Source organism: Giraffa tippelskirchi, chromosome 10 (assembly GCF_054371585.1).
Source record: "Giraffa tippelskirchi isolate mGirTip1 chromosome 10, T2T-mGirTip1v1.2.pri, whole genome shotgun sequence".
NCBI classification, from domain to species: domain Eukaryota; kingdom Metazoa; phylum Chordata; class Mammalia; order Artiodactyla; family Giraffidae; genus Giraffa; species Giraffa tippelskirchi.
This window is the reverse complement of record NC_137284.1, coordinates 21689229-21715311: the sequence shown is the minus strand read 5'-3', so window position 1 is coordinate 21715311 and position 26083 is coordinate 21689229. Positions and strand designations below refer to the sequence as shown.

At 37.7% G+C, this 26083-nt stretch overlaps 1 protein-coding gene and 2 pseudogenes across 1 annotated transcript; all 3 read left to right on the top strand.

Moving 5' to 3' along the window:
• The first annotated feature begins 8994 nt into the window (after positions 1–8994).
• LOC145522415 (olfactory receptor 10D3-like) lies at positions 8995–9835 on the top strand (annotated as a pseudogene).
• Positions 9836–14629: 4794 nt separating this feature from the next.
• Positions 14630–15539, top strand: LOC145522414 (olfactory receptor 10D3-like; annotated as a pseudogene).
• An 8837-nt stretch (positions 15540–24376) lies between these two features.
• LOC145524858 (putative olfactory receptor 10D4) lies at positions 24377–25309 on the top strand. The gene has a single exon (XM_081537916.1). It carries the CDS (start codon positions 24377–24379, stop codon positions 25307–25309), a length of 933 nt encoding a protein of 310 aa, XP_081394042.1.
• Positions 25310–26083: the final 774 nt, after the last annotated feature.

The following is a 26083-nucleotide window of genomic DNA, read 5'->3' as shown; positions in this document are numbered from 1 at the left end:
GTATTAATCGCAATTGCTAGAACATGGTCTGTGATGAATATTCCACAGGTACCATCTTATGTAATCTTCATATCACCCCCATAAAGGAGTTTCAATTTCAAAAAACAAAACTTTGAGGATTAGAAGTTTCAAATAATGGACATTTGCACAGTAAGTGGCAAATCAGACCTCACACTCAGATCTTGTTAATTCCATAGCTCTTAGTCTTAATCCCTCTACCACATGACTGCCCTGAAGGACCTGCTTGGCAATTTACTCAACATCACTACCTCTCTCCGGAGCTCATGATACACAGAGAGCATTCAATAAATAACTAGTAAAATATGCATGGACATAGGTCATGTTTATATGTTGACTTTATTATTATCTCCATTCATTCTGTGCCACGATTCATTGTGTCCCTCTGTACATGGTGGCATTGAGATATAGAAATAAGTATCTTGCCATTCATAACACATTTAATTACAGTAAAGCCAGTTCTAGCCCAGGCTCTCTTAACTCTTGTTGTCATTTTTTTCCTACGCTGCCATACTGACATCATCCCAGATTACTCTTTAGTGTGAAAGAATTGGGAAAGCCTTCCTGTTCAGTGTTGTTTGAAGAGATGTCCTGATTACTGGGTTCAATGACCAGGCTTATTTGGTTCTCCCATGTTACATTTTCCAAGTTGGCTTCCAACGATACTCAAAATGATCATTATTTTTCAATTTTCTCCAGAAATCAGGGAGAAAGAGAGAGCAATATTTACTGCCCTTAGTTTTTATGACATTTTACTAATTTATAGTTATTTTGTATTCCATTTTTATTCCCTAAAGTTTGCATTCTACTTGAAACCATTAAAAACAAAACAAAAAATGAAACCCTGAATTAAATACATTGTTGCCTTTATAGAGGGCATGAGATAAAAAGGACAAAATAAGCCCGTTTTAATGTAGACAATGGTTTGATGTATGATGTGAGAGTTCCAAGGCCCTTCCTAAACTGACCAGTAAAATCTAACATCACAGTAAAAATTCCTGTGCTTTGGGAATGTATCCTAGACAATATGCTGTATTTAAGCAATTCTATTATTAGGTTGACGTCCTATTAGTGCTGGATATCGGTGGAAAACCCACATGTTATAATATCTGATAAAACCTGGATATGGATTATGGACAGATACTTATCATACCAATACTTAAACTTGTTCAGTAGATTTCTTTTCTATGCAATGGAAAATTCCATCATGTTTGTCTTATTCACTGTTATACCCACAGGACGTGGCCCAGTGATCTACTAGTCACTGTGGGTGAGTTTGTTGCATGAATAAATGGATACCACTTAGACCTTCAAATCAAATGTAATTACCTATTCATTTACATAAAACAGGGACATGAGTGAAATAATTAGGATACATAAAAACAACATTCACTAATTTAAATATATATTCTCATTAAAGTTGAAGATGTATGAAAGCTAAATATGAATGAACTCCAACTACTTGCCTCCTTCTAATAATTACTGCTTAGCATTGAAAAAAAATCAAAGCAGTTTAAATCTTTCCTATAAGTGAAGTTTTAGTACAGCACCCAACATAAAATTTTATTTAAATGATGTGTACATACACACACATGCACACATTGCTTTTTAATATTGTACTCCATCAACAGTAACAACAAACAAGTATCTTGATTAAAAAGGAGGTAAAGGACTTAAACAGACATTTCTCCAAAAAGGACACACAAACGGCCAATAAGCATATGAAAAGATGCTCAATCTCTACCGTTAGAGAAATTCAAACCAAATTCAGGAGAAATCACCTCACACCCATTAGAATGGCACTTACTGAAAAAAAAAAGGAAAAGTTAAGAAAGTGAAGAAGTTGGAAACATTACGCATTATTGGTGGGGATATAAGGCGGTGCAGCCACTATGGAAATCAGTGTGGTGGTTCCTCAAAAAATTTAAAAATAAAATTGCCTTGTGATTCAGCAATTATCCTTCTGAATTATGTCCAAAAGGGTCTTGAATAGATATTTATAGCATGCTCATCATCGCGGCATTATTCACAATAGGCAGGAGGTGGAAGCAATTCAGGTGTCCATTACTGATGAATAGATAATCAAAATGTGGTCCATACATACAGGCAATAGCACTCCCATCTTTACAAGGAAGGAAATTGACATATGCTACTAGATGGATGAAACCTGAAGAGATTATGTTAAGTGAAATAAGCAGTCACAAAATAAGACAAATACTATGTGATTTCTGTATGATTTAAGTATATGAGGTTTATAGAGTTGTCAAAATATAGAAAAAGAAGGTAGAATGGTGGTTGCCAGGGGTTTGGGAAAGGGAAAATAGTTTAATGGATATAGAGTTTCCTTTTGTAAGATGAAAAAGCTATGAAGTTTGGTTGCACAACAGCATGAATATACTTAGCATTACTGAACTGTATACTGAAAATGGTTGACAGTAAATTTTGTGCTTTATGTCTTTTAGCACAGTTTAAAAATTAGGCTGCTTATTTAGTTTTCACATATCCTGTGGTTTTTGAGTTTGCTAGTTCTCCCCTTTTTCTTATAACTCCATCTGCAGTTCAGTCAGTTCAGTTCAGTTCAGTTGCTCAGTTGTGTCCAACTCTTTGTGACCCCAGGGGCTGCAGCAAGCCAGATTCTTCTGTCCATGGGATTCTCCAGGCAAGAATACTGGAATGGGTTGCCATTCCCTTCTCCTGGGATCTTCCTGACCCAGGGATCGAACCTGAGTCTTCTACATTGCAGGTATATTCTTTATTGTCTGAGCCACCAGGGAAGCCCATGTTTTTCTGTTACCTTAATAATTTTACAAGGGCTTTATAACACTTCTTTTTTAAAATAAGCCTTTTTTTTTTTTAGAGACATCTAAATATGCAATTATTGAGGCAAGATATCTGAACAGAAAGTTTTGAGATAAAAATCGAGAGCAATTGTTTCACAGAAAAATGGGACAGTCATTTCTAAAACCATGGTGTATTATATATTATGTTGTTTATAGATTATGCTAAACTAATTTGTAAAAACAGGTTCTGATCCCAAAGACTGGGGTTCTATTATTCTTATTCTCATACTGTTACTCTCCTTTGTTGGTTTTGATCTTCTCGGTGTTCCCAGGAGATACCTGTGTGGAGGCTTTACCTGATTATTAGAGCCTAGGTCTAGTTCTCAAAATTTCAGGTACAGAAACTTAAATGCAAAAAGTTCTATTCTGATGTCATCTGGTTAGGCTAAAGCAGGATGTTAATCCACATACATTCCCAGTAGCATTTCTCTGAGTTAGTTACCATCTTTTCTCCTTTTTTCCTGACCAAGTATCTCAAACTTCTACAGTCCAAGGACCTTCCTTATTTGTTTTCCTCAATGTATTCGAGCTCCTGCAGCCACTCTCCCCATGATAGCTGGTGTTTTCTCTTCATATGCCCTCTTTCCAATAATACACTCAAATACAAGGCTACTAAAAACCCTCTTAGAGTTTTTTAAACTTCCTAATATAGAGACCACAATATTGAAAGTGACCAATCCAGCCCTGGCTAATCATTTCTTATGTGGGCTCTCAAGCTTTATCTCGGGCTTTCCTGGTGGTTCAGTTGGTAAAGAATCTGCCTGCAATGCAGTAGATGCAGGTTTGATCCTTGGGAAGATCCCCTGGGGAAGGAAATGGCAACCCACTCCAGTGTTCTTGCCTGGAGTATCTCATGGACAGAGGAGCCAGGTGGGCTACAGTCCATGGGGTCACAAAGAGTTGGACATGACTGAGCGACTAACACATACACAGCCCCATCTCTCTACCTACCTATGAGTGTTTATTTTGAGAAATATAAGAAAAATTATTAATCAAAAAGTTAAGATTAAAAAGGAATCATGCAAAACTACATATAGGGTATGATTGTAAATAGTTAAAAGTATAACTATGTGTTTATAACAATTGAAAAGAGCATATTAAGTAAGGTTGAGGAAAGATACTGGTATTTTTCTCGCTCTTTTGAATATTTTACCAGATAGTTTATAAAGTTGTAATGCTACATTTACAGTGAGTATCTACTATATTATGAAATAATGAGATGTGTAATGGGAAACGGGTGTTAGGATAGACAGGAGGACCTCTAATTACTCCCTTTGCTCATTCACGATTCTCAAGTCTAACATTGGGCCACTGGGGATAGTGTCTCAACAGAAACTCTCTGGTTTGAAAATATCATAAATCCAGCATTTCAGGACCAGACTACATGACAGGGCTGAGTGTGGAAACTTTGTGTCTTGGACTCAAGAGTACAAGGTGCAGAACCTTGTCTCTATGTCATGGCATCTTACGCCAATATGGACTTTTGTTTTTAGAAACATATTCTTGCCTAAAAACTTGACAAAAATCCCTCTGCCCATGTTAGGTATGTTTTCCATTAGCTGGTGTTTGTCTAAAACTTTACCTTCTTCTATTCAACTCTTGTTCTGCTTACACTATGCTTCTTCCTTTTCTCTCTGTCTTGCTTTTAACTCTACTTCTCCTTGTCATTTCCCCTGTTCAACCAACTGAAGAAGGAGAATTATGGAAGTTATGAAAATTCTTATATGTTGCTGAGTCCTGTGATTCATAAGTAAGTCAGCTCTGAAAAGGACATGAAGTGGGGGAGACTTAGAGATAAGTGTGCTCATGTGGTAGGAGAATGGTTTGTATGAGGAAGGTGGATGAGATTGAAGCAGATAGATTCTTTGTTTATGAATTCCCTTTTGCAGTTAGTATAAAAAAATAAAAACTATCCCCACTCTTAACATCTACTCTTTTAATCAATATCAATCTACTCCTCTTATCAATATGAGAACTTCCTTTAGCAGGCATATGCACTTTCTTTCTGTCATTGAACCCTGAAGGTTAAAATGAAAATATCTTTGAATGTGGTGATAGTGAAAGTCACAAAATTTATAAAATGCTAATAATATAAAATTTTAGAATTCAAAGTTGGAAGAAAACATCTAGTTTAGTCTCCTTTGCAGCAAAATAATTCCTTTTTCTGTTTCCGTAAGAGGTAAAAATTTCTGCTTGAAAATCTTCTGTTATTATCTGTTCTTAGAATTTTTTTTTTTCCTGGTATGTCAGATTCTTTCCTGAGAATAGTTTTGGATGGAGATAAGGCATTGAGTGCTAACTACAGAGGAGGAAAGAGAATTATGAAAGTCAATCTAAGGTAATTTGTGAAATTTACGCTTTTGCTGATGGCATGTTTGGAACAAACACCTTTGTGAATTTGACTGTTGAGCTAGAAACAAAAAAATTTCAGGTAAAGGGAGAATTTATGCACTTCTAGCCTACGAGATATCTTTTAATTCTGATGTTTACATAATCCTCTGCTGAAGGTCTGATGAAAAGAACATTTTTCCTGACCTATGTGTTTTTCTTTGCTATTTTAAAAAATGCTTAATTTTTTTTAGATGAGTTTTTGGTTTACAGTACAGATTTCTCATATACCCTAGGCCCGTACACATATACAGCCTGTCCCATTATCAAACATCCCCACCAAGAGGATACACTTGTTATAAACGATAAATCTACCCTGATACATCATAATTACCTGAAGTTCATAGTTTACTTTGGGGTCCACTTTCAGTTTTGTCCATTCAATGGATTTGAACAAATATATAATAGCGTCTATCTACCATTCCATACAATGTATTTTCACTGACCTAAAAGTCCTTTGTGCTCCACCTATCCATCCCCTGCCAACCAGTAATTGTTTACTGTCTCCAGAATGTCATATGGTTGGAATGATAAAGGTTGTAGCTCTTTCAGATAGACTTCTTTCACTTAGTAATACAGCCTTATTATTCCTCCATGTCTTTGCATAGGTTGATGGCTCATTTCTTTATAGCACTTAATAATGTTCCATTGTCTGGATGTACCATAGTTGATCCATTCACCTACTGAAAGACATCTTGGTTGCTTCCAAGTTTTGGCAATTATGAATAAAGTTTATATAAACATCAATGTGCAGACCTTTGTGTTAATATACGTTTTCAACTCCTTTGTTTAAATATCAAGGACCATGGCTGTTGGATCATGGTAAAAATATATTGAGATTCAAAAGAAACTGCCAAACTGTCTTACAAAGTGACTGCACCATTTTGCATGTCTACCAGAAATGAGAGTTCCTGTTACTTCACATTCTCCCTAGTATTTGGTATTGTCAGTGTTTTCGATTTTGGGCATTCTAGGTTTGTAGTGTTATCTATTTGTTTTAATTTGTATTTCCCTGATGACATAATGTGGAACATCCTTTTATGTCCTTATTTTCCAGCTGTATATTTATCTTCTTTAGTGAGGTATCTGTTAAGGTCTTTGGGCTAATTTTTAATTGGGTTGTTGGTTTTCTAATTACTGAATTTTAAGAGTTCTTCATAACATTAGTCCTTTGTCAGATGTTGTCTTTTACAAAATATTTTCTCTCATTCTGTAGCTTATCTTCTCATTCTCTTAGCTTTGTCTTTGGCAAAACAAGTTTTTTTTTTTTTTTTACTAATTTTAATGAAGTTCAGTGTATCAGTTATTTCTCTTATGAATTGTGCCTTTGGTGCTATATCTAAAAACTCATTGCCATATCCAAGATCATTTAGATTTTTTCTTAAATTATCATCTAGGAGTTCAGTAGTTTTGCATTTCACATTCAGGTTTGTTATTCATTTGAAGTTAATTTTTGTGGAGGGTGTAAGGTCTATGTCTAGATACATTGTGTGTGTGTGTGTGTGTGTGTGTGTGTGTGTGTGTGTGTGTGTGTGTGTGTGTGTGTGTGTGTGTGTGTGTGTGTGTGTGTGTGTGTGATGTCCTGTTGTTCCGGAATCATTAGTTTTAAAAGACTATCTTTTCTCATTGCATTGCCTTTGCTCTTTTGTCAAAGATCAGTTGACTATGTTTACTTTACTTTGTTTCAAATCTTGCAGATCCGTTTTCAAGTCCATTTCTAATTATATCTTCATCACACCTTCAATGCTTTTGTTTTAACTACATTACCATTGTCTTATATGCATGAGGTTAGTCTTTAATACTGAACATTTACTACTAAGTGCCAAGCACTGGGCAAGGAATTTTATTTTTGTTATCTCATTCAATCCTCACAAAGACTTTATGAGGCAGACAATATGATTATCCACTATTCTTTTGTAAGAGTTGAGGCTCAGGTAGATTAAGTGAATTTCTTATGGCTCAGAGTCAGGGTCAGAGTTAGAAACCAGTCTTCTATTAGAGTAAGTTCTTTAGGGGATAACACTTTATTTTACTCATCTTTATATTTCTAGCAGGTGGATAGAAAATTAATGTTTGTGAGATTAAATTGATTGCTGAGGCTTAAACTCAATGTGTAAATTATATTTTGGGCTGGAAAGGAGTTTTTTTGCTTTCCTGTTTGTATTTTTGTCAGAATCACAATCTACTCAAACATTTTGTGCAGGACAAGCTCTATACAGGGCCCTGGCTCTATAGATTGATTTCAAGATTATTCTGAAGAGCTCCTATTTTCTCCACTTCTTCATTCTTTGCCATAAATTCTACTTATTGAGCTTTTTTTCCTGTATGTCTATAAGCCTTTATTCTCATAAAATTGAAACAATGTAGGAAATGGTAAGAGATTAGCAATTTATAAATTAATATTAATAGATCTATCAGATTATTTCCTATGAGCAAATATCGATCACGGGCAGAGAAAAATCAGTTATATCCAAGTGACAACATGTGGAGGGCTAACATAAAATTTGATTCAAAGGAACAAAAGAAGATATTGGGCCTTCAGAAAAAAATAATTGAAGGTCTTTAGGCTTATCTGACTGACATTAATTAATGAAGTTAAAAAATAATAATATCATTGAAACTTACATGTATGAGATCTGTGGTATAGAAATAAAGTCTTTCTGAGGAGGGATATATTTCTAGTGGGATGCAATAGTTATTTCTGTTACTTACATGAGGCTTTCTTCTAGACTCAGTGTAATTACTGTGTGTGTTTGAGCATGTTATAAATATTAATTGTATATCATTTCTTGAATGTAAATGCTAAACAATGGAAAACACTATTGCTGAAAGTAAAAATAAATAGGTAAGTGAATATCATTTCTGTTTAGGTTCACATTTTTGTATGTGTATACTTGGATAGTTGGTCTATTGCTTTGTTGTGCTTAGTCACTCAGTTGTGTCTGACTCTTTGTGACCCCATGGACTGTAGCCCACCAAGATCCTCTTTCCTTGGGATTCTCTAGGCAAGAATACTGGAGTTGATTGCCACGCTCTTCTCCAGGGGATCTTCCCAACTGACGGATCAAACCCAAGTCTCCCACATTGCAGGCTGATTCTTTACCAGCTGAGCCACTTGGGAAGCCCAAGAATACTGGAGTGCATAGCCTATCCCTTCTCTAGGGGATCTTCCTGACCTAGGAATCAAACCAGGGCCTCCTGATTTGCAGGCAAATTCTTTACTAGCTGAGCCACTAGAGAAGCCCAGTTGGTCTATTAAGCAACTAATTATGACTTGACTTGTAATACAAAACCAGTTTGCCATTTGATGCCAAATTTTCCTTGGAGAAGATGCTTCTGTAATATACCAGTTTGTTTGATGATAAACTGGATTGGGAGAAACTACTTAAAATTGATAATAAGAGTTGATTACTGTGAGGTTTGTCAACTGTAGAGATAAATTATTCTATGTAATTTTGCATATGAAAAATACTGAGGCCAAATGCAACACATTACTTAGCTGCAGGCCCAGATTTATTACTGGTTTCCTTTTCCTCTTTGACCTTTTTTTGCTCACAGTCACTGCTTAAGAAATAACTCTACTAGGAAGATATTTTCTGAGTTATTTGTGGTCTTATATCACGAATGCTTTGCTTTTCCAGGACTGCCTGGTGCATAGACACGCAGAACTACACTTCTGTGTCAGAGTTCATATTGTTGGGAATTCCTAACTGGAGGGCTGGAGAACTTGCTATTCATCCTGTTTTTGATGTTCTATCTCTTCACTTTACTGGGAAACCTGCTCATCTTCCTCACCATTCTGGTTTCTTCCAACCTCCACACCCCTATGTATTTCTTCCTGGGGAACCTGTCAGTTTTTGATGTATTTTTCCCTTCAGTGAGTTCCCCCAAAATGATGCTCTACCTAATGGGGCAAAGTCGGACCATCTCTTATCAGAGCTGTGCCTCCCAGCTCTTCTTTTACCACTTCCTGGGTGCTACTGAGTGCTTCCTCTACACTGTAATGGCCTATGATCGCTTTGTGGCTATTTGTCACCCTTTTCGACACATGGTTATCATGAACCCCAGAGTGTGTATCAGCTTGACAGTGGGTTCTTGGCTGGGTAGTTGCCTACGTGGAAGTATCCTCACATTTCTTGTCTTTAAGTTACCCTACTGTGGCCTCAATGAGTTGGACAATTTCTTTTGTGACATCCCAGTGGTGCTACCCCTGGCCTGTGCAGACACCTCTATAGCTCAGATGGTAAGCTTCACTAACGTGGATTTTGTGACTCTTACATGCCTTATCCTTATCTTTACTTCCTATGGTCTCATTGTCCTTTCCATTTTCAAAATCAGATCCTCCAAAGGCAGGCACTGAGCTTTTTCAACCTGCAGTGCCCACCTGATTTCAATCATCTTGTTCTATGGGCCTGTGGTGCTCATCTATCTTCGGCCCCTGGCTAGACTCTGTTATCCAAGTGTTAAATAATATTGTTGCCCCTTCCCTTAATCCTTTGATTTATGCCTTGAGAAACAAGGATGTGAAGCTGGCTCTGAGGAAAGTATTAACTCAAGTGGTGCATGTTCTAGGGCATAAGGTATGGTAGCAGTTCCTCTCTGAAATTCTTTGAGGAGTTGCTTCAGATACACTACTTGTACAACAGGATTGCTGCCGAAATAGTGAGCTGGGTGAAGATGCTATGTGACATCTCTTGGGAGTCCCAAGTCATGTGGTCAGGGATTGGTGGACTGAGCCACGATGTACTGTTTCATGGAAGCTTTTCAAATTAACTCAGCCTTTCTCGATTTTAATTTGCCAAAACACTGTATCTTTTCTGCTTTACCCAGTCTGTTCTCGTTGGAACAGTGTTTTGATTGATTACCATAAAGAAGCAAGGTTCTGGAGAACACAGACTGGCTTCCTTCCTTCTTTCCCAAAATATGTGCCTTACTCTACTTTCTTACAATCTCTTTCTGGCCATTTAATAAAACCAGGTCAACAAAGTATGAAATTTTAGAGTAGAATTGCACAGTTTGGTAAATTTAACTTTAAACTTGGTTTATAACTTCTATGGCTTTAATCATGTCTTCTCAGTACAAAACAGTCCCATTTGAAGCTTTATGCTTTTGGCCATCAGAGAAATTTGGCATTAAAATTCTACTCATATGTCTCAAGTGAGAAGTTGGCCATTAATCTATTCGTATAAAATGGGAGACTGGATTTCTGTAAATTGGCAGAGGAAAGTCTCTCTGAGCCAGCATTCTCTATTCATTATAGGTTTGGTCCATTTCCTGAAAATCCAATAGATCTGTAATTAGTTAAAATTGAACCACTAAAAAAATAACTTACTTGTGTTTGAATCTTTCAACATTTCAATTTTAATCTTTAATCAAATGAGTTTTAGGTTGATTATCTATTTAGATTTATCCACTCAAACACCTAGAATAAAAGCTAACACTTAAAATAGTCCAATGTATATGATACACTTTACATGTATTGACTAATTTAACTCACAAAATCCTAAGACACAGATACATAGACATACATATCCTTCTTTCATAGGCGAAGCATCTAAGGCCAGAGAAGTTTTTACTCCCAGACAGTCTGAATCTAGAACTGAATGGTTACTGGCTTATAAAAAGTACTGAAGAATCATAAATTCTATATAATTATAGCTATCCTTACATCTTGCTTTCTGAATATTATTTGCTGTTCTATTTTTCATATACAGACAAAAAAGAACACACATTTTGTGACTCCATTTGTAAAAAATATCCCAAAAGGGCAAATTCATAGAGACAGAAAGTAGATTAATGGTTGCCTAGAGCTTGGAGTAGGGATGGAAATGATAGTAAATGGACATGTTTTTTCTTTTAGTATGAGGGAAATATTTTAAAATTAGATTGTGATTATAGTTGTACAACTTCATAAATGCATATTCTTTGTAAGTATATTCTTATTGAGTTGTACACATAAAATAGGTATTTTATGACATACAAATTATATCTCAATAAACTTGTTAAAATACTAAAAAAATCAATGCTAGTCCAAAAGTTTTAAGGTTTATGATTATCTGACTTAACATCTTTATTTTGAAAACAAAGCTAATGAATAAGAAAATGAGTAGTAATATATGACTATAACATATTTACTTTTTAAATTAGGACTCAAATCATTTATTCCACTTTGTTACAAGTGACCAAAAGCTTTAAATGCAGACAGACTGACATTCAAATCTAAGTTTTGTGATTGACTTTTGGAGTTAACTTTGGCAATTATTTTATCTTTAAAAAGAAAATAATATCTACTCATAGGGTTGATGCCAGAATGAAATAAAGGAGCCTTGAAGAGTTTGGATAAAAAAAATAGGAGAGTCTCAGTAAAATGTAATTATAATTTCAAAACCATGGAGAAAGAAGACTCTTCTGAATTCATTAGCATGAAAAAAAGACAATGATGATTAGAAAGCTGTAAATCCTTAAACCATTTTAGTGCATTTTGTATTATCACAAAGTGATTCTAGCTATAACAAATTTTCTATTAGAAGATTTTATTGGCATATAGTTGCTTTACAATGTTGTGTTAGTTTCTGCTTTACAACAAAATGAACCACCTATACATATATGTATATCCCCTCTCTCTTGAGACTCCATCCTACTCCCATCCCAGCCCTCTAGGTCATCACAGAGCACTGAGCTGAGTTCCCTGTGCTATACATCACTTTCCCACTTGCTATCTATTTTACACATCGTAGTGTATATACGTCAATCCTAATCTCCTAGTTTGTCCTCCCTCTCCTACCGACCCCAACCCATGTCCACAAGACTGTTCTCTAGACCTGCATCTCTATTCCTGCCCTGCAAATAAGTTCAACAGGACCATTTTTCTAGATTACATATATATGCATTAATATATAATATTTGTTTTTCTCTTTCTGGCTTACTTCACTCTGTATGCCAGACTCTAGGGCTTTCCAGGTGGCACTAGTGGTAAAGAACCTGCCTGCCAATGCAGGAGACATAAGAGACATGGGTTTGATCCCTGGGTTGGGAAGATCCCCTGGAGAAGGAAATGGCAACCCACTCCAGTACTCTTGCCTGGGAAACCCCGTGGACAGAGGAACCTGGCAGGCTACAGTCCATGGGGTTGCCGAGAATCAGACATGACTGAAACTACTTAGCCCAGCACAGGTTCATCCACAACACTACAAATGACCCAATTTCATTCTTTCCTGTGGCCGAGTAATAGTCCATGTATGTATGTACTACCTCTTCCACATGCTTACTGCACTGAGCAGCCAGTAAAAATAACATGTTCACAGCCCTACATAATTCTATCTTTTTCTGCTCTGATCATTTCTCTACACAGCAGTCAGCAGACTGATTCTTAAAACGTTAAGTTGAATCAAGTTACAGTAGTAAAAACATGCTGAGATAAACACAAGTAGTAATCTTTAACAAAAATAAAGAAATGAAAAAATAAACAAGTGAATTTTTAGAAAAGGATGTTGATTCAGGAAAATGAGAACCTGATATTGGACGACTATACAGCTAATTATGGGAAAAAAGCGGTTTTGTTAATAACTTCCCTAATCCCAGCTTTTTCTTTAAACCCAGTTCTTCCAAGCACAGAATCACTGGGCAGTTTCAAATATCTAACTCAAAGGATGGCTCCCCACTACAGGAAAAATATGCCCAAGAGTTACTGGGGTTTTTTTGGCTGTGCAGTGTGTGGGATCCTGGTTCCTGACCAGGGGTCAAGCTCATGCTCCCCACTTGGAAGCTCGGAGTCTTTTTTTTTTAATTTATTTTTGATTGCACTGCATCTTTGTTGCTGCACACAGGCTTTCTCTAGCGGGCTACTCTGTTGCTTCCCTTGTTGTGGAACACAGGCTCTAGGTGCATGGGCTTCTGTAGTAGTGACTCGAGGGCTCCAGAGTGCTGGCTTTAGTTGCCCTGTGGCACGTGGAATCTTCCCAGACCAGGACTCGAACCAGTGTCCCCTGCATTGACAGGCAGATTCTTATCCACTGTACCATCTGGAAAGCCCAAGAGTTATTGTTAATCAAAAGGGTTTGAAAACTGAAAATAAGTACATTTTTTTTACGTAATTACATTTTTGTTTAAAAATTAATGAGGTGGAGACACTGGGGAGAAAGAATGAAGGAGGGGAAAGTCTCTGACTAATTGCTCTCTGTTGCAAGGCTGTCCCACGTGGGGAGAGAGTGGGTCCCAAAGGAACACCCCGAACATCTCTCCTCAGGGACCCGATGCTTCTCCTTTTCTCAGGGACCACAGACACTGTTGGTCTAGAGTTTCAGTTCTGACTGGTTGAATCTGACCAAGAGGTGCATTCGTCTTCTCTGGTTTCAGAGCCTGGCCTTCTGTTTCACAAGATCTAAAGGAAAGCAAGCAGGAGGGTGGATGTGGAGCCTGGATTCTAACCAAGTCCACTCTTTCCCTTCCATCTGTAGGTACCTTCTTTCTGGAACGCTCTCTCCTCATCTAATGGGTTATACACACCATGGGCAGGTGAGAGAAGATGGAAATTGGCTCTATTGGAGTTTGGGCTAAATACAGACTTAGCTGACTTCATGGATTACAATATTCCCTAGTTAATGATGCTGAGTCTTAAAAACCTTCATCGGGATGGCATATATTGTCATACTGCAGACATAATTCCTATTGAGAGACTGAATGTTACACTGAAGTAAGATAGCTGTCTTTATTATTGCTAAGTGCCTGTTGCTTTTTCTGCATTAAATATTATCATTTCCATCCTGTTTTACTCCATTTCCACTAGGTGGTTCTTAGCTGTCCGTTGTTCTAGCTGATGATGGAGAAAGCATTTTTGTGAATCATTTTAATCAATAGGTGATTCCAAAGTGCTATAGGCACAGGTCAGCTAAAGCCAAGTGGTGTGTGGAGTAAAGGAGCATTGAAATCAGAATATTACTACCTCGAGTGAATTTTCTAATGAGGGTGGGTAGTTGCAGCTATTATATTAGGAGTTTTATATACACTAAAGCATTATTCCTCATAAGAATCATATTATTCAACTATTAACCAGATTCCAAGGAGATTTGGAGACTTTTTCAAAATTGTCCAAAATCACTGAGTGTACATTTAAACTCAGATAAATCCACAGGTACAATTTATCCTCTGCCCTCTGCTCTATTCTGCCTCTTGTGTTATCTATTATCTTTCAGAGGACACAGATGAAAATTGATGTTACACGTTAATTAGTGAGAACTTGGACTGACTCCCATCTAGAAATATTTTATGTATAATATATAGATGCTATCCCTTTCCCATGGGTCTTGTGCAGGTGTTAGTGTTTTGGGAAGAGCCCATCTCAGTGAGACCACTGTCTGATCTTCCAGGTGTGACTAGATGTGAAGATGAGGAATCACACTCCAGTAACCCAGTTCCTCCTCACGGGAATCCCTCACACACAGGGGCTGGAACACGCGCTCTTTGTCTTCTTCCTCACCTTCTACCTGCTCACTCTTGTGGGGAACCTGCTCATTCTCCTGGCCATCCTCACTTCCTCCAATCTCCACACCCCCATGTATTTCTTCCTGGGCAACCTGTCAGTGTTTGACATCTTTTTCCCTTCCGTGAGTTCCCCCAAAATGATGCTCTACCTACTGGGGCTGAGCCGGACCATCTCTTACCAGGGCTGCGCCTGCCAGCTCTTCTTTTATCACTTCCTGGGCTGCACGGAGTGTTTCCTGTACACTGTGATGGCCTATGACCGCTTTGCTGCCATCTGTCACCCCTTGCGGTACACGGTCATCATGAACCCCAGGGTATGTGCCATCTTGACTCTGAGCACCTGGATGGGGAGCAGTGTGCATGCGTCTGTCCTCACATTTCTTGTGTTTCAGTTACCCTACTGTGGCCCCAAGGAAGTGGGCAGTTTCTTCTGTGACATCCCGGTGGTTCTGCCCCTGGCCTGTGCAGACACCTCTCTAGCTCACAGGGTGAGTGTCACCAATGTAGGTGTTGTGGCACTCCTGTGTTTCCTTCTTGTCCTCACTTCTTAATACTCGCATCGTTATCTCTATATTGAGAATCAGCTCCTCAGAAGGCAGGCACAGAGCCTTCTCCACCTGCAGTGCCCACCTGACTTCCGTCCTGCTCTTCTATGGACCTGTGGTCCTCATTTATCTCCGGCCTGCCTCCAGCCCTTGGTTGGATTCTGTGGTTCAAGTATTAAATAATATTGTTACCCCATCCTTAAATCCTTTAATATACAGCTTGAGAAACAAGGATGTGAAGTTGGCTCTGAGAAAAGCACTAATCTAGGGAGTACATACCTGAGGAGTATAAGCTGTTCTGTCATTATCTGTCCTTAAAATGTTGGCTTGTATTTATCTGGGGCACCTAGTCTCTTATAGTTGGTGTGACTGCTAAATGCGATCTGGGACAAGTAGGTTGAATTAATTCTTTATGATTAGTGTGTATATATTTATGTAAAATGTTTTTCAACAAAATCTTTTACAGCACTTACCATGTGCCAGGCAGTATTCTATGCACTTTACAAATACTGACACATGTTTTTATTATAATCATCACATGGAGTAGACATTATTATCCCAGTTTACAGAGGAGGATATTAAGGCACCAAGAGGTCAGGACAGTTTTGCAGTGTCGCAGAGATAGAAAGTCACTGAGCTAGGATGTGAATGCAAGGCTTTTAGCTTTGTGCTAATGCTTCCACTGTATTGTCAGAATTACAGCATAAATGCTTACTTCTTCTAGGGACTTCTTTTCAATTTACATTGCGTTTTCTCCAATTTTCCAAAAAAAAATCTGTAGTCTATTAAATTTGTTTCATTAGTTTTATCACTTTTTAGTATTTATTTTAATAGATGTTATGTATTTCATCTTGATATAAAGAATTTCAGTTATATTTCAGAAGCCGGGTGATATCCATGTATCTACTAATACGTATTTTAATAGATCGTCAATCTTAGTTAAGTATATCTGTTCTTTACTACTGTGATTTGAATTCTATAATAATGACTGCAGATTTTCTTTCATTAAATTAATACTGAGTTTGAATCGCAGAATTCCTGAACCTTCAAATATAATAATCTTTTTTCCCTTATATAAGTAAATAGGTTTGAAGAAAACAGGAAGACTGTAAAAATTAAAGTGACCTGAAATCATGTATTAATGCTACCACTGAAATGATAATCACCATTAACATTCAGGCATTTGCTCTATCTCTCTCATTGCTGACTAAATTAGAACTAAATTTCCTGACTTCCTGTTTATAATTATTTCGTTTATATCTGTAGTATTATATATCTATCTACATATGTGTATTTATGTGGTTGTAGTCGCATATATGGGTCTTCCCTGGTGGCTCAGTGGTAAAGAATCTGCCTGCAATGCAGGAGACCCGGGTTCTATCCCTGGGTTGGGAAGATCCCCTGGAGGAGGGTGTGGCAACCCACTCTTGCGTAGAGAATCCCTCGGATAGAGGAGCCTGGCAGGCTGCAGTCCTTAGGGTCGCATAGAAGTGACTAAGCAGCAGCAGCTGCAGTCATGTATATAAATAAGTGTATAAACTGTGCTCAGTTGCACAGTCATGTCAGACTCTTTGCAACCCCATGGACTGTAGCCCACCAGGCTCCTCAGTCCATGGGATGTTTCAGGCAAGAATACTGGAGTGGATTGCCATTTTCTACTGCAGTGGGTCTCTTGTGTCTCCTGCATTGACAGGCGGATTCTTTAACACTGAGCCACCAATCTTGTTTTATTTTAATAGTGTATCAAGCATTTTCAATTGCCACGATTTTTAACCAGTTTTATTGAGATATAATTTACATACCAAATAATTCACCCATTTAAAGTACATGAGTCAGTGTTTATTTAGTATATTCACAGATATGTGCAACCATCCCCATGGTGTATTTTAGAAAATTTTTATCATCTCAAAAAGATATCTTATACCATTTAGCTATCATTCTCTTATTACCTTTGTCACCTTTGACTGTAAGTAATCATTAATCTGCTTTCTGTGTCTATAGATTTCCCTGTTCTGGACATTTTATATCAGTAGAATCAAATAAAGTGTGTTTTTTGTGTGACTGTCTTCTTTAACTTAGCATAATGTTTTCCTCTGCACCCCTCCCCCCCACTTCATATGTGATATGAGTGTCTCTAGTTCTCTTGATTTATGAGGCAGCTATATGTTATTAAATGCATATGTATTTACAATTGTTTTGTCTTTATACCAGATTAACCCTTTTATTATTACAAAATATTCCTTTTTATTTCTAGTAACATGTTTGTTTTAAAGTCTATTTTATCTACTAATCTAACCACTTCAATTCCCTTGTTGTTTCTATTTGCATGACATCTCTTTTTCTACACTCTTATTTTCCTTCTGTTTGTATCCTTTTTTAAAAAAAGTATTTATTTTTAATTAATTTATTTGGCTGCCCTGGTTCTTAGTTGTGGCATGTGGGATCTAGTTCCATGATCAGGGGTATGAAACCAGACCCCCTGCATTGAGAGCTCAGAGTCTTAGCCACTGGACCACCTGGGAAGTCCCCTGTTTTTGTCTTTGAAACTAAAATGTGTCTCCTATAGACAGAATGCATTTGGATCATTTTTATGGTCTAGTTCAATGATCTCTGCCTTTTGATTAAATTTTAATCCATTCACATTTTAATGTTAATATACATATAATTGGATTTACATGTGATATTTTACTTTTTGCCTTCTATATGTGTCATTCCATGTCTTTTATTGTTCCTCTATTTCTCCTTTACTTTTAAAAATTAATTTGTAATTAATAATTTTTAGCATTTTTAATTTCTTTAATGAGGTTTTCACTATATTGTTTGAATTATTACCTTAATAGTTGCTCTAGGGCTTATCATCTTATATCTTATCACAATAAGCTTCAGACATATACTAAATTAACTCCAGAGTGATAGAGAGACACTAGTTCTATTTAGCTCTCTGCCTTCTGCCCTCTCCTTATGGTATTATTGTTAGACATATTACACCTATGAATGCTACAATTTCAACAATGCATTGTTATAATTATTGCTTTGTGTAATTTTATGTCTTTTAAAGAAGCTGGACGAAGTATGTAAAGCAACTATCTATTTATAGCTTTTGTTATAATAACCTTGTTACTTTTAGTTTTCTCCATTTGTTTCTGTGGTTTTGAATTATCACGTCATTTTCTTTGCTCAATACAGATTTGCTTCCATCTACCTCTTTTTTGCTATTATTGGCAAGTATATTACATTTTTATGTATATTGCATGTCCTGTAATACTTTATATGTGTATTGTTTTATATATTTGATATTAAAATAAGTTCATATAAATCAGAAAATATGAATTTATATTGCCTTTTTAAATAGCATAGTTACCTTTACCAATGGTGTTTGTCTTTTATTTGTATTTGGATCACCATCTAGAGTCAAGTGCTTTTAGCTTGAAGGACTTCATTTAGTAGTTCTTGTAAGGTACATTTGCTGGGAGCAAATTTTTTCCACTTTAATTTTTCATAGAATGTCTTTATTTAACGTTTCATTTTCATTTGGATGATTTCTTTAATGTCAGTAGTATCCTGGTTGGCTTTTTTTCCTTTGAGTACTTAAATACTTGTCCTGGTGCCTTCTAAGATCTGCTGTTCCATATGAAAAGTCAGTCAAAGTTCTTACTGAGGTTCCCTTGTAAGGGATGAGTAATTTTTTTCTGAATGGTTTCCACATTTTCTCCTTCTGTTTGGTATTTGGTATTTGGCGTTTTTGTTATTCTGTGTTTATTTATGCCTATCCTCAGTTCAGTTCAGTGGCTCAAACGTGTCCGACTCATTGCAACCCCATGAATCACAGCACACCAGGCCTACCTGTCCATCACTAACTCCCGGAGTTTACCTAAACTCATGTCCATCGAGTCAGTGATGCCATCCAGCTATCTCATCCTCTGTCGTCCCCTTCTCCTCCTGCCCTCAATCTTTCCCAGCATCAGGGTCTTTTCCAATGAGTCAGCTCTTCACATGAGGTGGCCAAAGTATTGGAGTTTCAGCTTCAGCATCAGTCCTTCCAATGAACACCCAGGACTGATCTCCTTTAGGATGGACTGGTTGGATCTCCTTGAAGTCCAAGGGACTCTCAAGAGTCTTCTCCAATACCATAGTTCAAAAGCATCAATTCTTCAGCGCTCAGCTTTCTTCACCATCCAACTCTCACATCCATACATGACTACTGGAAAAACCATAGCCTTGACTAGACGGACCTTTGTTGACAAAGTAGTGTCTCTGCTTTTTATTTATTTATTTATAAATTTATTTATTTTAGTTGGGGGCTAATTACTTTACAATATTGTAATAGTTTTTGCCATACATTGTCTGCTTTTTAACATGCTGTCTAGGTTGGTTACAACTTTCCTTCCAAGGAGTAAGCGTCTTTTAATTTCATGGCTGCAATCACCATCTGCAGTGATTTTGGAGCCCAGAAAAATAAAGTCAGCCACTGTTTCCACTGTTTGCCCATCTATTTCCCATGAAGTGATGGGACCGGATGCCATGATCTTGGTTTTTGAATGTTGAGCTTTAAGCTAACTTTTTCACTCTCCTCTTTCACTTTCATCAAGAGCCTCTTTAGTTCTTCATTTCTGCCATAAGGGTGGTGTCATCTGCATATCTGAGGTTATTGGTATTTCTCCTGGCAATCTTGATTCCAGCTTGTGCTTCATCCAGCCTAGTGTTTCTCATGATGTACTCTTCATCTAAGTTAAATAAGCAGGGTGACAGTATACAGCCTTGACGTACTCCTTTTCCTATTTGGAACCAGTCTGTTGTTCCATGTCCACTTCTAACTGTTGCTTCCTGACCTGCATACAGGTTTCTCAAGAGGCAGGTCAGGTGGACTGGTATTCCCATCTCTTTCAGAATTGTCCACAGTTTATTGTGATCCACACAGTCAAAGGCTTTGGCATAGTCAATAAAGCAGAGATAGATGTTTTTCTGGAACTCTCTTGCTTTTTCAATGGTCCAGCAGATGTTGGCAATTTGATCTCTGGTTCCTCTGCCTTTTCTAAAACCAGCTTGAACATCTGGAAGTTCACGGTTCACGTATTGCTGAAGCCTGGCTTGGGAAATTTTGAGCATTACTTTGCTAGCGTGTGAGATGAGTGCAACTGTGCGGTAGTTTGAGCATTCTTTGACATTGTCTTTTTTGGGGATTAGAACAAAAACTGACCTTTTCCAGTCCTGTGGCCACTGCTGAGTTTTCCAAATTTGCTGGCATTTTGAGTGCAGTACTTTCACAGCATCATCTTTGAGGATTTGAAATAGCTCAACTGGAATTCCATCACCTCCACTAGCTTTGTCCATAGTGATGCTTCCTAAGCCCTCTTGACTTCACATTCCAGGATGTCTGGCTCTAGGTGAGTGATCACACCATCATGATTATCTGGGTCATGAAGATCTTTTTTGTACAGTTCTGTGTATTCTTGGCACCTCTTCTTAATATCTTCTGTTTCTGTTAGGTCCATACCATTTCTGTCCTTTATTGAGCCCATCTTTGCATGAAATATTCCCTTGGAATGTTGCCTATCCTACATGTCCTTTATTGAACTCTCTTCAGAGCTCATGATACATAGTGTTCAATAAATAAGTGGTATAATATAGAGGGACATTGGTCATGTTTATGTATTCACTTTCTTATTACCTCCACTAATCCTGTGCCACAACCCATTGCACCCTTCTGTACTTGGTGGCACTGAGATACAGCAGTAAGTATCTTGCCCTTCATTACACATGTAGTTAGGGTACATACAGCTCTAGTCTCATGTCCTCTTAACTCCTACTATCACTGTTTCCTACTGTATCATACTGACAACATCCCAGTTTACCCTCTAGTGTGAAAGGGTTGGGAAAGCCATATTGTCCAGAGTTGTTTGAAGAGAAGATGTCCTGATTACTGGGTTCAATTACCATGTGTATCTGGTTTTCTCACCAAGTTACATTTTCCAACTTGGCCTCCCCAAATACTCAAGTTGTTCATTATTTCTCACTTTTCTCCAGAATCCAGAGAGAAAGAAGGAGAATATTTACAGGCGATCCCATGGACACATCAGTCATTATTTTCTATGACATTTTACTGATGTGTAGGTTTGTGTTCCAGTTTTACTCACCAAAGTATCCATACCATTTGAAACCATTAAAACAAAACAAAAAGTGAAAATCACAAATAAAGTAAATTGCTGTCCTTATAAAAAGCATGAGACAAAAAGGACAAAATGAAGTCCGTTTACACCGCAGACAATGGTTTGATGTGCAATGTGAAGTTTCCATGTCCCCTCCTAACATGACAAGTTAAATCTAAGATCATACAGAATCCTATTCCTATGCTTTGGGAGTGTGTCCTAGACTATATGCTAGATTCAAACAATTCTAGTGTTAATCTGTTGTCCTATTAATGCTGGATACTGATGGAAGAACCCTCATGCTATAATATCTGGTAAAACTTATATAGCGATTATGACTAATAGTTATCACCACTAATACTTAAACTTGTTCATTTTATTTCTTTTCTATGCAAGACAAATTTCCATCATGTTTGTCTTATTCACTGTTGTACCCATAGGACATTGCCCAGTGACCTAGTAAGCACGGTGTGTGAGTTTGTTGAATGAATGAATGGGTATCACTTAGCCTTTCAAATTGTGATGTAATTGCAAATTTATTGATATGAAAACAGAAACATGAGTGAAACATGTGGAATACAGAACAACCACACAACTTATTTAGATATATATTTTCATTAAAGATGAAATACATATTCTCATTAAAGTTGAAGAAAGCCAAATATGAATAAACTCCAACCACTTTTCTTGGCTTCTCCGAAATCAGTGTTGTAATGACTGGCATTGCAAAAATATTAAAGCTTCTTAAAACTTCCCTGTATCTAAAACTTTAGTATAGCACAGAACATAAATCTTTTCTTAAAGCACATGTGCCCACACATACACATGTACACACCAGTTCTTAAAATCTTATTCCATCATCCTCAACAAGAACAACAACAAAACAAATAACTTGATCAAAAGGGGGAAAAACGACTTAAATAGACATCAGTAAAGAAGATATACAATTGATCATCAAGCATATGAAAAGATGCTCAATATCAGTAATTTTTAGGGAAATAGAAATCAAATTCACATTGAGATATGACCTACACCCATTAGAATAGCTCTTATTGGGGAAAAAAGCAAAATAGAAAAGAGATGTGGAAAAGTTGGAACCATTGTGCACTGTTGGTAGGAATTGCAAGATGGTACATTTTCTGTGGAAAGTAGTATGGTGATTTCTCAGTAAATTTAGAAATAAAATTACCCTATGATTCACTAATTTTTCTTCTGAGTATACATCCAAGAGTCCTGAATATTCATATTTATAGTTTGTTCATGGCAGAATTATTCACAATAGGTAGGAGGTGGAAGCTATTTGTGTCCATTAATGACAAATAATCAAAATGTGGAACATACATTCATAGTGAAAATAAGTAAATGCTTTTACATAATTATATTTTAGTCTAAGATTTAATGAAGTAGAGACAGTGGGGAGAAGAAGGAAGGAGGGGAAAGTCTCCCGTCTAATTGCTCTCCCTGTTCTACAGACATCCCACATGGGGAGGAGGTCTCAAAGGAACACTCAAAACATCTATTCACTCTGCAGGGAACGAATGCCACTCCTTTTCCCAGGGAACACAGGCACTGCTGGTCTGGATTATCAGGTCTGAGTGACGGAATCTGACTAAGAGGTGCATTCAGCTTCTCTGGTTTCAGAGTCTGGTCTTCTGTTTCACAGCATCTAAAGGAAAGAAAGCAGGAGGGTGGATGTGGAGCCTGGATTCCAGCCCACGTCGACTCTTTCCCTTCCATCTGTAGGTGCCTTTCTAGAATGCTCTCTCCTCATCTGATGGGTTATACACACCATAGGCATGTGAGAGAAGATGGAAATTGGCTCTATTGGAGTTTGGACTAAATATGGACATGGCTGACTCCATGGATTGTCTTACGATATTCCCTATTTAATGACGCTGAGTCTTAAAAACCTTCATCGGGATGGCATACATTGCCATATTGCAGACATAATTTCTACTGAGAGACTGACTGTAACACTGAAATAAGATAGTTGTTTTTATTATTGCTAACTGCCTGTTGCTTTTTCCTGAAGTAAGTATTACCATTTCCATCATTGTTTCACTGTATTTATACTAGATGGTTCTTAGTTGTCCATTTTTCAACTTGATGATCGAGAAAGCATTTTTGTGAATCACTGACATCAATAGATGATTCCAAAGTGCTGCAGATGCAGATCATCCTAAGTCAAATACTATATGGAGTAAAGGAGCATTGAAATCAAAATTCAGTACCTTGAGGGAATTTTCTAATGAGGGTAGGAATTTGCAGCATTATATTAGGGATTTTATATATATTAAAGCATTATGCCTCATTAGAATCAAGTTCAGTCACTCAGTCATGTCTGACTCTTGCAACCCCATGGACTGCAGCGCATGAGGCTTCCCTGTCCATCACCAACTCCTGGACCTTACTCAAACTCATGCCCATTGAGTCGGTGGTGCCATCCAACCATCTCATCCTCTGTTTTCCCCTTCTCCTCCTGCCTTCAATCTTTCCCAGCATCAGTGTCTTTTCCAATGAGTCAGTTCTTCATATCAGGTGGCCAAAGTAGAATCATGAGATATTATTAAATCTTATAATCATAAGATATTATTAAACTATTAACACAGATACTGAGGAGATATGCAGATTTGTTTTTTTAAATTGTCCAAAATCACTGAGTGGGAATTAGATTGGGCATTTAAATTCAGTTTAATCTGAGGGAGGATTTATCTTCTACCCTCTGCTCTATTCTTTCCCTTGTGCCATCTATTATCCTTCAGAGGATACAGATGAAAAATGACTGGATGTTGCACATTAATTAGTGGGAACTTGGACTGACTCCCATCCAGAAATATTTTATGTATAATATATAGATGCTATCCCTTTCCCATGGGTCTTGTGCAGGTGTTACTGTTTTGGGGAAAGCCCATCTCAGTGAGACCACTGTCTGATCTTCCAGGTGTGACTAGATGTGAAGATGAGGAATCACACTCCAGTAACCCAGTTCCTCCTCACGGGAATCCCTCACACACAGGGGCTGGAACACGCTCTCTTTGTCTTCTTCCTCACCTTCTACCTGCTCACTCTTGTGGGGAACCTGCTCATTCTCCTGGCCATCCTCACTTCCTCCAACCTCCACACCCCCATGTATTTCTTCCTGGGCAACCTGTCAGTGTTTGACATCTTTTTCCCTTCCGTGAGTTCCCCTAAAATGATGCTCTACCTACTGGGGCTGAGCCGGACCATCTCTTACCAGGGCTGCGCCTGCCAGCTCTTCTTTTATCACTTCCTGGGCTGCACGGAGTGTTTCCTGTACACTGTGATGGCCTATGACCGCTTTGCCGCCATCTGTCACCCCTTGCGGTACACGGTCATCATGAACCCCAGGGTGTGCGCCATCTTGACTCTGAGCACCTGGATGGGGAGCAGTGTGCATGCGTCTGTCCTCACATTTCTTGTGTTTCAGTTACCCTACTGTGGCCCCAAGGAAGTGGGCAGTTTCTTCTGTGACATCCCGGTGGTGCTGCCCCTGGCCTGTGCAGACACCTCTCTAGCTCAGACAGTAAGTGTCACCAATGTAGGTGTTGTGGCACTTCTGTGTTTCCTTCTTGTCCTCACTTCTTATACTCGCATCGTTATCTCTATATTGAGAATCAGCTCCTCAGAAGGCAGGCACAGAGCCTTCTCCACCTGCAGTGCTCATCTGACTTCTGTCCTGTTCTTCTATGGACCTGTGGTCCTCATTTATCTCCGGCCTGCATCCAGCCCTTGGCTGGATTCTGTGGTTCCATTGTTCAATAATATTGTTAACCCTTCCCTGAATCCTTTGATATACAGCTTGAGAAACAAGGATGTGAAGTTGGCTCTGAGAAAAACACTAATCCAAGGAGTACATACTTGTGGAGCATAAAATACTATGTCTTTATCTGTGCTTACAGATTTGCTTTGCATTTATATGGGGCATGTAGTCTCTGAAACCAGCTGGGGTGAATGGCTAAGTGGCATTTGGGATAAATAGGTTGAATGGATTTTTTTTTTTGTCATAACATATATATATTTATATAAATTTGTTTTCAAGAAAATATTTATGGCAGTTACCATGTGCCAGCTACTATTCTATGCACTTTATAAATACTGACATATGTTTTTATGAAAATTATCATATGAAGTAGATATTATTATCCTGGTATACAGAGGAGTGTATTAAGGCACTGAGAGGTTAAGACACTTCTGCAGTGTCTCAGAGATAGAAATTTGGTGATCTAGGATGTGAATGCAAGGGTTTTAACTTCTGCTAATAATGTTGCCTCTGTATTGTCACAATTAGAACACACATGCTTACCTCTTCCAGCAACTTCTTTTCAATTTGCATGGAGTATTTTTCATTTTTCAAAAAAAAAAAATCTATTGTCTACTCAATTCATTCCATTAAATTTATCACTTCGTCATCTATACTGTGATAACTGTTACTAAGTCTGATATGATATGAAGAAATTCAGTTACATTTCAGAAACCAGAAATGTGCTAATATATCTAGTGACATGTATTTTCATAGATTCTCTAGGCTTAGGTCAGTGTATATGCTCTTTACGACCGTGGTTTGAATTCTGTAGTATGAATGCAGATTTTCTTCATTAAATCAAAGACTGAGTTTGACTTCCAGAGTTCCTGGACCCTCAAAAAT